At 45.9% G+C, this 13,012-nt stretch overlaps 2 protein-coding genes and 1 non-coding gene across 4 annotated transcripts in view; all 3 read right to left on the reverse strand.

Annotated features, from left to right (window-relative positions):
• The window catches only part of NRDE2 (NRDE-2, necessary for RNA interference, domain containing), a 58,175-nt gene extending 56,859 nt beyond the window's left edge, over nt 1-1,316 (reverse strand). For both annotated transcript variants that reach the window (XR_006381732.1, XM_044231347.1), the window contains exon 1: nt 1,178-1,316. Coding sequence is in view for 1 of the 2 variants with exons in the window: in XM_044231347.1 (XP_044087282.1) it covers nt 1,178-1,241 (64 nt within the window). In the remaining variant the exon portion in view is untranslated. The remainder of the gene's footprint in view (nt 1-1,177) is intronic.
• A 7,570-nt stretch (nt 1,317-8,886) lies between these two features.
• Nucleotides 8,887-9,314, reverse strand: LOC122893995 (60S ribosomal protein L10-like). The gene has a single exon (XM_044231351.1). The coding sequence runs from the start codon at nt 9,289-9,291 to the stop codon at nt 8,989-8,991; it is 303 nt and encodes a 100-aa protein (XP_044087286.1). The 5' UTR covers nt 9,292-9,314; the 3' UTR covers nt 8,887-8,988.
• Nucleotides 9,315-9,351: 37 nt separating this feature from the next.
• On the reverse strand, nt 9,352-9,485 carry LOC122895172. The gene has a single exon (XR_006382151.1). It is a non-coding gene; the product is annotated as a small nucleolar RNA SNORA70 (small nucleolar RNA).
• Nucleotides 9,486-13,012: the final 3,527 nt, after the last annotated feature.

A 13,012-nucleotide genomic window follows, 5' to 3' on the forward strand; every position in this document is an offset into this window, starting at 1 on the left:
TGTTTTAAGAACTTGTCAATGGGCTGTAGGTAGTAAGAAAATTTAATAATGTTTCTCCTGCCTTTGTTTCCCACATCACCTATTACAGGTCTGTATATTCAGCAACCATTTGTTGAACACCTACTATATTCTAGACTTGTGCCCGGATCAAAGTATGTTACAATGTATAGACACTATCCCTGACCACATGGAGGTTACAGTCTAGTAAAAGACAGCCAAAACTTACACTAATTATATAAAAAATTACTCAAAATTATGAACAGCATTACCAAAAAAGAAGTGAAGGAACCATGAGAGGATATAAAAGAGGTATTAGACACAATTGGACTCTGCCACGTAAGTGCATGATCTAGGATTATTTTTTTTTAAGATTTTATTATTTATTTGACAGAGAGAGAGACAGAGAGATCACAAATAGCCAGAGAGGCAGGCAGAGAAAGAGGGGGGAAGCAGGCTCCCCGCTGAGCAGAGTCCATGCGGGCCTCAGTCCCAGGACTGAGACCATGACCTGAGCCGAAGGCAGAGGCTCAACCCACTGAGCTACCAGGCACCCAAGGATTAATTACTTCAAATGACAATCCCCCGTCGCAATCTTTAATAATGCAGGTGGCCTGGGAATGTTGAAGGCTAAACAGAATATGGAATGCCATCACCTGCGGACCCTCAATAAACAGTTCTGATTCCCATCATCTGTGCCCCTCTGGAGAAAAACTGCGTTCGATTAGGCTTTGGATCCTAATCCCTAGCTCTAGGTTGGCAAAAAGCTATGAACCCACTAAGAAGTTCAGAAATAAGTAAAACGGGAAAGGAAGAAAGATGTAATAAGAACACCCAGGATTTGCATCGGAAATCTCCTTGAGATGAGGAGTACTACTATCTCCGATTCACAGGTGAAGTAACTGAGTCTCAAAGCAAGAAAGGGGTCCAAGAGCATGACAACATCGAAGCCCCAGCCCCAAGGGCTCTCCTCCGTCTCTCTTTCTCCGTCTGTTGCTGTGCAACACAAAGCCGAAGCCAGGACGGGGCCAGGAGGCTTCGCTTCCCAGAAGTCTTCGCAGCGCCGCGGAGAACTCTGGGATAGAGGTGGATAAACAAATCCAAGGCAAGGGCCCAGGCCTAGGATTGAGAAACTCCGCTTGCCCGCCAAGTGCCTTCTTCATCCCTTCTGTATGCTTACCTTTCCTGGCGCTGCCGCTATTGGGAGCCTCACCAATGCCCGCAAAGGCCGGGAACAGCGCCATGATTACAGGCCGCACTGCCGTTCCCCTCTACAGAAATGGCGCCGGAGAGCGCACGCCGACAGTGAGGCCTTCGCGCTCGCGGTGCACTCTGGGAAGTGTGGTTTTTGTGTATTTTTTTTTAAACTCGTCCTCGACCGAGGACGGGGCGGGGCGAGGAGGGGCGGGGCGGGGCGGAGCCACGTCCCTGAAATTGATACCTGAAGACTTCTGTGAGAACCGGGAAAATGCAGAGACCCCGAAGTAGAATCGTTGGAAGCTGAAAGTAGCAGGAGCTGGAGCCTAGTTCGACCCCTGAACTCACACTATCACTATTGGGTTAAAGTAATCTGACTCTGTAAGCTTGTTTCCTCTTCTGCAAAATGTTCATAAGATTGAGTGAGCATTGTAAGTTAAAGTACTTGGTCGTGATTGTGCCTGGCCCACAAGAAGCACTTAAGTTAGCTATTATAGGAGTTGTGACTGCAGATCCATCTCAAACCCATGTGAGATGACCGAATTCACGTTACCACCCGGCGCCTGGGTGCTTCAGTGGGTTAAGCCTTTGCCTTCAGCTCAGGACATGACCCCGAGACCCTGGGATGGTGCCCAACTCGGGCTCCCTGCTCGTCATGGAGCCTGCTTCTCCCTCTCCCTCTCCCCCTTCTGCTCCCCCTGCTCGTGCTCTATCTAATAAAGTCTAAAATATATGCATATATATGTGTGTGTATATATATACACGTACATATATATACATATAGATACAGTATAAATAGTTACAAATCTAATCAAGGAACAGGCTGGACTTGAGAAAGCTACAGACCTCGTGTAAGTCCAAAATGAGCACCCGTCATGCTTTGAAGAATACTGGGCATAGTATTTTTAAAAAGGAGGGGTATAATGGTAGGGGTAGTAAAACTTTGCCTGTCTGCAACTTAAGGAAACTCAGGTTCTACCAAAATCTCTGGCTCTAAGTTACCCCAGTTAGTTGGGGCAACATCTACCTTCTTAGCCCATCACTTTGCATAGCTGGAATGATGACAATCTTCAATGCTTCATATTTTTCTACTCCAGAAAAATAATATGGAACACGTGGGAGAATCAAAACCATCACAGAGGAGTGCCTGGGTGGCTCAGTGGATTGGGCCTCCGCCTTTGGCTGGGGTCGTGATCTTGAGGTCCTGCTTTCTGCTCAGCAGGGAGCCTGCTTCCCCCCTCTCTCTGCCTGGCTCTCTGCCTACTTGTGATCTCTGTAAAATAAATAAATAAAATCTTTTTTAAAAAATCACAGAATTCGTTCTGTAATCAAAAGGAAATCTGGGCATGTTAGATATTTTCTGTGCTACAAATGTGTGAGAGAATTTGGCTTAAGAGACCCTCCTTTTAAGAAAAATTTAAAGTGTACTCAAGGGGTGCCTGGTTGACTCAGTAGGAAGAACTTGCTACCCTTGATCTCAGAGTCATGAGTTTGAGCCCCACAGTGGGTGTGGAGATTACTAAAAAAAAATAAATAAGGGGTGCCTGGGTGGCTCAGTGGGTCAAAGCCTCTGCCTTCGGCTCAGGTCATGATCCCAGGGTCCTGGGATCGAGCCCCGCATCGGGCTCTCTGCTCAGCAGGGAGCCTGCCTCCCTCACTCTCTCTGCCTGCCTCTCTGCCTACTTGTGACCTCTGTCAAATAAATGCATAAAATCTTAAAAAAAAATTAAATCTTAATAAAAAACCTAGACCATCTAAACTAATATCCTTTAGATAGATTTTAAAAGCTGTTATACATAAATAAGAAAAACATGACTCTCCCCCATAAAATGGAGAAATGAAATGAAAACTCATTTCACCAAAAAAAAAAAAAGAAAAGACATGCAAATAGTCATGTGGAAAAATGCTCTAATAGTCAAAGAAATGCAAATTTTACCACAATAAAAGATAGTGAAGATTTAAAAGATGGAAACTACCAGTGTGTGCAGAAAGCAGACATTATACAGTGATGGTGGAAGATACCTAAGTGGAAATCTTCTGGGTGGGAATTGGGTAATATGTGTAAAAACATCAAAGGAGAAAAAAGAAATACAGGCAGTTCTGGGAGCTGGGAGTTGAAAGGGGTACTTTTGAACTAGCTAGTCCTTTTCTAGGAATTTATCTTAAGTGTGCATCTCTTGCCTTTGTAATAGTGTATTAGTCAGCTCAGGCTGCTCAGTCAGAATGCAGCAGACTAGTGGCTGAAATAACAGAAGTTTATTTTCTCACAGTTCTGGAGGCTAGAAGTCCAAGATCAAGGCACTGGCAGGGTCGGTTTCTCCCCCGACCTCCCCCCTTGGCTTGCGGATGGCTATCTTCTCCTGGGTCCTGGCGTGACCTTTGCTCCCTCTTTCCTTCCTCTCATATGAGGACACCAGTCATTCTGAATCAAGGCCCCACCCTTATGACCTCATTTACCCTCCATTACCTCTTTAAAGGCCTCATCTCCAAATAGTCACCTTGAGAATTAGAGCTTCAATGTATGAATTTTGGGAAAACAGAATTTGGCCCATAATGAATAATGAAAAATTGGAAACAACCGGAAGGTCCGTATAGTACAATATTATGCAGCCTTAAAAGTGATAAAATTGATTTGTATGTGTTAACATGGAAAGCTGTCATGATACATGACATGTTTGTTTTTCAAGATTTATTTATTTTAGCGGGGGGAGCACGCACACGGGTATGTGAGTAGAGGGAGGAAGAGAGGGAGAGGGAGAGAGAGAATCCCAGGCAGACTCCCTGCTGAGCACCGAGCCCGACTTGAGGGCTCCATCTCACAACCATGAGAACATGACCTGAGCGAAAACCAAGAGTCAGACGCCCAACCAGCCCATACTGGGCTGAACCACCCAGCCGGCCCATACATGACACGTTTCTTAAAAGACTTTAAAACAATAGGCTAGTGTGACCAGATGCATATGCATATTTGAAAAACAAAGTTCAGGCATCTCAATGTAAACAAGATAACCTCTGAGCAGTGGAGTTGGGGGAAATACACACATCAGCTTCATATTTTTATGAGTAATACATAATGAATATGTTTACCTTTGTAGAAAGAGGAAAAGAATTATTGCCTTTTTTTAAAAAATGTTGTTATTGTAGTGGATGTACAATGTTATGTTAGTTTCAGGTGCATGACATAGGGACTCGACAATTCTATACCTGTTCAGTGCTCCTCCTGCTAAGTGTGAGAAAAGTCATTTCCCAAAGGACACTTCAGCCCCAAATTTATGTCTTTGAGGATCATTGAAATACATTTTGATTTCTGATTATTAATTTCTTGCATAAATAATTGCAGCCTATGAGCCGAGGTGTCTCTACAGAGTACGGCAGCAAAGAGGCCACGATGTGAGGCAGGTTACAGTCTTGACCAGAAGTTATTCATTTGCAGGGAAATTATGAGCCAAAGTAAATAGTGATTACCCGATAGAATTTATGGATACTTGGCAATCCTTTCTCAATTTGATCAGTGTAAGATTAAATAGATCATTTAAGCCAAAAGGCCCTTAGAGTAAACAAATACACTGACCAATTTCAAAGATAATAAATTCTTTTTCTAGCAACTTGGAATCGTGTGCATAATTCAATATCAGCCGAATGGAATCCCTCAGCGAAATCCACTTTTACAGCTAGGGTAAAAAAAAAACAGCACAATGGTCTAGAGTATGCTGCTTTCATTCTTGATTGGCTTATCAATGAATTCGGCCCCTAGAGTGACAACTCATTCCTTTTAGTGAAAAATCACCCCAGCTTGCTGCTTATTTTGAGTTAGGTTTTGTGTTGAAAGAATCAAAATTCAACAGGGCGCCTGGGCGGCTCCGTGGGTTAAGCCTCTGCCTTCAGCTCAGGTCGTGATCTCAGGGTCCTGGGATTGAGCCCCACAGTGGGCTCTCTGCTCAGCAGGGAGCCTGCTTCCTCCTCTCTCTCTGCCTGCCTCTCTGCCTACTTGTGATCTCTGTCTGTCAAATAAATAAATAAAATCTTCTTAAAAAAAAAAAGAATCAAAATTCAAGTCAGATCCCTCAAATTCTAAGACCTCAGCGGTGAAATGTCCCGTGTCGGTGATGGTCGTTCAGACAGAGCAACACGCCCAGGACCGTTCCTGATTCTGCATCATCAGTAATGCTCATGCCGTAGACGGAACCTTCGAAATGCTGCTGGATTTGCCTCAACCTGAGAAACAGAACTTTTTCCCGGGAAGACTGGATGTGCCGTCGAGGGTGCAAATTCATCGTCTGATTTCTCACAGTTCCCGCATGTCTGGTGAACTGACTGATCAGAACAAACAAAAGCAGAATGTCTTTCCACCTCTTTTCAGATAACCAAGCAGCTGATCGCAATCGTCCACGACCTTCAGCATGGGGGTTGCAGACTCTATGGGAGGGTCCTGCAAAATATGCTAAGAACGGTTTCCTCTGTGACATGCAAGTTAAGTATCACTACTGAATCTTTAATACTTAAAAAACACACAGTGCTTAATTTGTTCATCAATCAGTGGTTTAATAAATGCCAGTGTATATATTAAATTCTGTTAATGTTTAACATCCTTTTCAAGCAGTCAAAAGTGCATTAAAAATTAAAATAAAATTAATTCCCGCTTTCCCATTCTTAACACTGTAGGTAATGTTATTTTACACTGTGCTGTAGTGTTCTACAAATTGATGTTCGGTGCTTTGAATTAATGAACTTTGTGATTTATTTACTGCCTGGGGTGCTATTCATTAGTTTTTCAATTACAGTGAAACTTTATGTAACATGGCATGAGACGCTAAGCAATCACATGAACAGTACTGGGAGTTTTGCTTTTAAACAGAATCATGTCATAAAGAGAGAAGGCTAAATCAGCAACTCTAACAGGCCAGCCAGAGACACTGGATGCCAGGTTGGTAGGCTTGTGAAAAACCTTCCAGAAGTCAATCTTTCAGAGTCACAATGCTCAGGAAAATCTCACCTCCACCCCTGAGTAACCGTCAAAGTCATAGTGAGCCATCTTTGTCCACAGAGCTCAAAACAAGAATCTCTAGGATTCAGCGTCTTAGCAAGCAGCAGCTGGGATTTGAAATCCTGCCACATCCTATCATCCTACAAACTTTTAGAACTGCCAGAAGTGACGGTTATGCTTTGCACCAAGGCTTAAAGGTGTCCATGCGTCTGATTCCTTTCCATGTTTCTTTTGGTAAGCTCTAACAAGATGCCTGGCACCGTCCCTCAGGGTTTTCTGAATCTGCTAGAAACACTGTCATTTCCAGGAGGGACATTCCACGCAGAACACAGTCCCTGATGGAACACTCACAAGGAGGTGAAGCTAAGGGGAAGAAAGTGTAGAGGGGGCCTCGCTCAAGGGCTCCCACAATCATAGAAGGCCGAGAAGAGCAGCAGGGAGTGAGGGGAAGCTGTGGGCAAGGCGACAGAAGCAGCTGATAGGCTTGGTGGGAGCCCAGACTAAGCACCAGCAAGGGGGCTTCCCGGCGACCACACAACCACGGGGTGGGGTGGGGGGGCAGGTATCTCGCTGCTAACTCAACCTCCTCTGCCCTGTGACCCAAAATCGATAGGTATCTCAGATGTGCCAACAGAGAGGGAAATTTTTGTCTGGCACAAGGGATTTACCTTTCAAAGGTAAGGATGAAGGCGAGAAGGAAATGCTTGTTATCTTTGCAGGAAAAACATCGGCCGAGGACAGGACCCTGCACTGCCAACGATCCAGGGGCTGGGTATCCCCTCGGCTACTCAGGCCACCTGAGATCAGACCATATAGAGCACCAGAAGGAAGCCTGTGCTGGGGACGGTGGGGGCAGCTATGTAACTCATAAGCACTTACCAGTCTTTTGCAAAGTTATACCAAATACTCACGGCATGAGGAGACTTCTAACTTTAATTTTAGGGATTTGATTTCTGTATGAAAAATATCACAGAACCCCAGTTTTCTAGAGTTTTCCTGGTTAGTCTGTTCTGGCAGATCTTAGATGGCCAATCTGCCCTCACCCCCATGGTCACCACCAGTTAAAACAGGTCCCCTGCAACACCATTGCCTCGTGGGTCACGGGGCTGGTCCCACTTCACTCACCTGTCATACAAAGCATCTGTCTGACCTGACCTCTCACTTCTTATTCACCGAACTGTTTTCTGCTTACAGCCTTCCTAACCCTCTGACCTGATGCTCAGGATGGCTTCTCTGGCTCTTAACCCCGTCTTCATGATTCTTCCTTGATTTAAACCCATCCCTTTGCTAAGCCTCTCTCGGAGCCCCTCACCCAGGACAAGTCCCCACCAAGCCAGTCCTGGTTCTTCTAGTTGAACAGACTAAGGCATTCCTGGAGAAATCTGGTTGGGGGGGGCCCAGGGAAGAAAAATCTGCGGTTTTCTTCAGCTTTTATTATAAATAACACTTCTAAAGACCTCGTGGATTTATTGTCTGACCCCACCTCAACAATGAGAGATGGTGTGTATCTCCCCAACATCAGGGAAGGCTACACAGGGTCACGGTTCACCCAACAATATGGTTCATCAGCTAATAGGACCCAACCCTGGGATCCTTGGCTCAAGTCCCCTCTCCTGTCATTTGATGTTTTCCGACAGGAGACAAGTGCCATGAAAATAAATAAGCAACAGATGACCGTTGCTGCAAGTTCGGGGAGTGGAGGTCTCTCAGGCTTGTTATCCTTCCAAGTAGATGCCAAGCTATGTAGGCCCTGGGAAGTCAAGGTTATCTGGGGTCTCTAAAACTACACAATTACCTTGATAAATCCATCACTGACTCTAGAAATAGTCCGATCATTCATTGTACAACATCGGTTTTCCGGTTACCTGAAGAGGCTGGATGCGAAGACCTAGCACAGGTTAGAGGGGATGGAGGGTGTAGGTTCTGAGGAATTCAGGACCAGCGCTCACTTCCGTGGTGCCTCACGGGTACTGGGTGGCCAGTCCCAGCCTGGACCCGCGCAAGGCTCCATGTGGCTTGTCCAATGGCCACCAGACCCCTTTGGGAAGGGTGACTGAGGGAAGATTCAGGGCTGGGCCCCACCTTGGTCTCTGGAATAGGTGTGTTATTTTGGCCCCAGTCAGGAGAACTGGTGAATTCCCCAAACCCAAATGTCAGAGTGATGACTTCCTGTATAGCAGGACCAAAGCCCTGGACGTTCTGGAAACTAACCATCTGGTTTCCCCTTATCTCTTCTGGGAGAGCGCTCTACTTCTACACATCTGCTCCTAGGAGATCAGACCCCAAAGTGCTTCCATTCGAGTGCAGCTTATGGGGTCAAAAACGCCTTTGCACCAGCCACCATCTCGGGGTGATGTTGGCAGAGAACTTGGAACAGGAGGGATGTGGTGTTTGGACTCACACTGCTCCCAGTGCAGCATACACACACCAGGGAAACGATTTTGAAAAGTCTAGACATCTTGTTGTGTCTGTTCATCTGAAGCTTACTTTTTTTTTTTTAATTTATTTATCTGACAGAGAGAGATCACAAGTAGGCAGAGAGGCAGGCAGAGAGAGAGAGAGAGGGAAGCAGGCTCCCCGCTGAGCAGAGAGCCCGACGCGGGACTCGATCCCAGGACCCTGAGATCATGACCTGAGCCGAAGGCAGCGGCTTAACCCACTGAGCCACCCAGGCGCCCCTGAAGCTTACTTTAATAACTATACTTTTATTTTATTTTTATTTTTATTTTTTATTTTTTATTTTTTTTTTGACAGGAAGTTGGATTTATTGGTGGGCATGAATATGACGGGAAGGGGTAGTGCTAAGGTTCTCATGAGTGCAGAGCCCTCCATTTGTCCAATGGACCACGGTTAGGGATGTATTTGACCCCACAGCCATCTGGGATAAGCCGCTTTTCAGCCACCATGTCTTCAAATTCATCCGCATTGAACTTAGTAAAGCCCCACTTCTTGGAGATGTGGATCTTCTGGCGGCCAGGGAACTTGAACTTGGCCCTGTGTAGGGCCTCAATCACATGCTCCTTGATCTGCAGCTTGGTACGGATGGACATGATGACTTGGCCAATGTGGACCCTGGCTACTGTGCCCTGGGGCTTTCCAAAGGCACCCCGCATACCTGTCTGCAACCTAAATTGGAGATAGGCATGAGGTCAGATCCCAGCATCCACCAAAAGGGCTGTCTCCAAGGTCCCTTAGGGCAACCCATACAATCAACAGGCTGCATACACTACCGAGGAGGCTACTGTTTGCAGCCATGGCACACTGGGCCCCCACAGACAAAGAGCACAGTCGGCTTAATTGGCTGCAGAATAACTATAATTTTAAATGGTCAGCTTCTGGGCGCCTGGGTGGCTCAGTGGGTTAAGCCGCTGCCTTCGGCTCAGGTCATGATCTCAGGATCCTGGGATCGAGTCCCGCATCAGGCTCTCTGCTCAGCGGGGAGCCTGCTTCCCTCTATCTCTCTCTCTCTGCCTGCCTCTCCATCTACTTGTGATCTCTCTCTGTCAAATAAATAAATAAAATCTTTTAAAAAAAAAAAATGGTCAGCTTCTCTCCTGATCTTGATTCTCACAACTTATGCTCAATTGTTTAAAGTTTTTTTTAAAGATTTTATTTATTTATTTGACAGACAGAGATCACAAGTAGGCAGAGAAGCAGGAAGAGAGAGGAGGAAGCAGGCTCCCTGCTGAGCAGAGAGCCCGATGCCGGGCTCGATCCCAGGACCCTGAAACCATGACCGGAGCTGAAGGCAGAGGCTTTAACCCACTGAGCCAGCCAGGCGCCCCTGTTTAAAGTTTTATAATGAATATTAATGAAACTATTTACTTGGGAATTTATCTAGTGTCTGTTTCCTCATGTATGGGTTTTTCTTTTTTTTTGTTGTTTTTATGAGAGCAATCCCAAACTGCTCTAAGAATATTACTGGCATATTTATGGCTCCCATTATTTCTATTGGGAAATACTTGAATGCCTTCTGCTGTTTTGTTAACTCAAGGAGCTCACTTACTTTAAAAGGAAAAGTCTTTTTTTCTTAAAGATCTTTTTTTTAAGTAACCTCCACACCCAACGTGGGGCTTAGTCTTACAACCCCGAAATCAAGAGTCATATGCTCCACTGAGTCAGCCAGGCCCCCTTTAAAAGGAAAACTCATGCAATCAGATCAAATGACTCGGGTCTCCCCCTCCAGCCACACTGCTGGGCTGCTTCTCACACAGCTCCAGACACACGTGTGCTACCCAAAGCACATCTCCACATTTCCACACGGCCTGTTGTTCTCTTCTTCCGTAAACTACTTCCTTTTCCAAGTCTCCCTACTGACTTCCACCAGCTACACTGTGCTATTCCTATTTCCTTTGCAGATCCCAAATCCACCTGTCTCATCAGCCACTGTGACCCATGAACCGCCCCCAAAATAACACATAATACTTGGTACACGTGTGCTTAATTTTCTGGGGAGAAGACCCATAGCTTTGGTACTATCCTGAAAGGGTCCACGACCCTCTCCTCCAAAAGGATCGAAATGGTCTGTCATTTTAACCAATACTATCGTTACACTATACTTGCAACATTAAAGCAAGCTCCCGGCTGATTTCCCTACTTCCAGTCTCCTTCCAGGCCACTCTGCACACTGACGTCATCGCGGTGTTTCATCCTCCTCCCCTCCCCCCACCAAGGCTTAACTGCTTTGGTTCTTTCCCCTCCCTCCTGCAGTACCCAGAGGAGTCTGACGGTGGCGCCACTACACCACTTTTATTCCCAATTCGCCGCCGCTCTCCAACCTAGAACACACACCTCCCCCGCCCATTCCCCCCCACACACTTCAGGCGCCGCAGAAGATGCCTCCCAGACTAAGAACAGACCAGAGGAAGAGTTAGGTTTTAGATGCAAGAATACCCGAGTGGGGATGTGGGCCTGGAGGTCTACAGAGCTGGAAATGTCAACTGGAGAGTTGCCTGCCTGGAGTTTAAAATCTTGAAAAAAGATGAGCTCTCCAAGGAGAAATAAAAACAGAAAACATTCAAGTGCTTACCCTCAATTGCTATAGCTCCAAGGCTCAGCAAAGAGCAGCTGTGGAATGCCTACAGAATGAATGCGGAGTGGGACACTCAAAACAAAACCTATCTAAGTGGGTGGGAGATTATGAGGTCAGAATTTGCCGGCAAAATATTTTGAACAAAATGCTCTATACAAAAAGCAGGTGAATTCTTTCCCTGATCTTTGCATCAAAAATTATTTATAAAAACATTATAGTTGATAAGTTTTAAGCAATGCACTAGAAGTGAAAGGACATCTTTAATGCGTGTTAAAGATACATCTTTCATGGGGCGCCTGGGTGGCTCAGTGGGTTAAGCCACTGCCTTCGGCTCAGGTCATGATCTCAGAGTCCTGGGATCGAGCCCCGCATGGGGCTCCCTGCTCAGCAGGGAGCCTGCTTCCTCCTCTCTCTCTGCCTGCCTCTCTGCCTGCTTGTGATCTCAGTCTGTCAAATAAATAAATAAAATCTTTAAAAAAAAAAAAATACATCTTTCATTAACATGTTTCAAACACATGATAGTAAAGTAAATCTAAGGTGGAGAGAGAAAATACACTGAATTAATAATCAGCAAATAATTATCTCTGGTATTTGCTCAGTTACTGTTACTTGTGCAACTAACCCCGGGCATAATTATTTAGGCAAGAATTCATGTCCTCTTAGCAATACATTCTAAACAGATAGCATCGGTCTCTAAGACGTAAATGTGTCCGCAGGTAAGTTAGGTGTTTAATAGTATGAGTCAGTATTAATATTTGACTTGGAGCTGAAGAGAGAACAAAAGCCAGGCGGGTGCACAGCGAGTTAAGCACACGATGGTCTGTGATTTCTGCAGGCAGATGGGGGATGCCACATTACAGGTTACTGAGATGGAAGACCAGGCAGGAAGCCAGGGGCTCAGCAAGCGGGGCTCCTCCCTCCTGACAACAGTGCTCAAAAATCTACTGCTCCCACCTGATCTTCTTTTGCAGAGGATAATGGATAATGTCAAGGTCAGGCATGTTTGGTCAATAGCACAAGGTCCCAGCCTGTAGGCACAGAGTCACCAAGGAGCCAGTCCCTCTACCTGACAATCTCCTCCCTCCCAAACTGGCAGCAATTTATTTTATGTTCCTGCAGGGCTTAACCATGCCCTTTGGTCCTCCGCACACAGGAGTCTTTTAAAAACCTTTCAGTTGGGGCACCTGGGTGGCTTAGTGGGTTAAAGCCTCTGCTTCGGCTCAGGTCATGATCTCAGGTCCTGGGATCAAGCCTCGCATCAGGGCTCTCTGCTCAGCAGGGAGCCTGCTTCCTCCTCTCTCTCTGCCTGCCTCTCTGCCTACTTGTGATCTGTCTGTCAAATAAATAAAATCAAAAAAAAAAAAAAAACCACATACACAAAAAAACCTTTCAGTTGGGGCACCTGGGTGGCACAGTGAGTTAAAGCCTCTGCCTTCGGCTCAGGTCATGATCCCAGCGTCCTGGGATCGAGCCCCACATCCGGCTCTCTGCTCGGCGGGCAGCCTGCTTCCTCCTCTCTCTCTCTCTGCCTGCCTCTCCATCTACTTGTGATCTCTCTTTCTGAGTCAAATAAATGAATAAAATCTTTAAAACAAAAAACAACCTTTCAGTTAAGCTCCTGAGAGTTCCTCAAAACCCTCATCCCTAAAAGGGTCTGCTTGTAGCCTTCTCCCCATGTTCAGACCACACGGCTCAACTGTGCCCCAAACCTACACAAGGATTTCCAAGCTAGAGAGCCTGTGAAAGTAACCTCTCCTTTCATTTCACACATGACAACATGGGGGCCTGAAAACTCCAAGAGC

The sequence above is a fragment of the Neovison vison genome, chromosome 13, assembly GCF_020171115.1.
Source record: "Neovison vison isolate M4711 chromosome 13, ASM_NN_V1, whole genome shotgun sequence".
Classification (NCBI taxonomy): Eukaryota; Metazoa; Chordata; class Mammalia; order Carnivora; family Mustelidae; genus Neogale; species Neogale vison.

Bases quoted from the DNA above. Each gene is read 5' to 3' on its own strand.
- LOC122893995 (XM_044231351.1), bottom strand. From the start codon at position 9,291: ATGCGGGGTGCCTTTGGAAAGCCCCAGGGCACAGTAGCCAGGGTCCAC.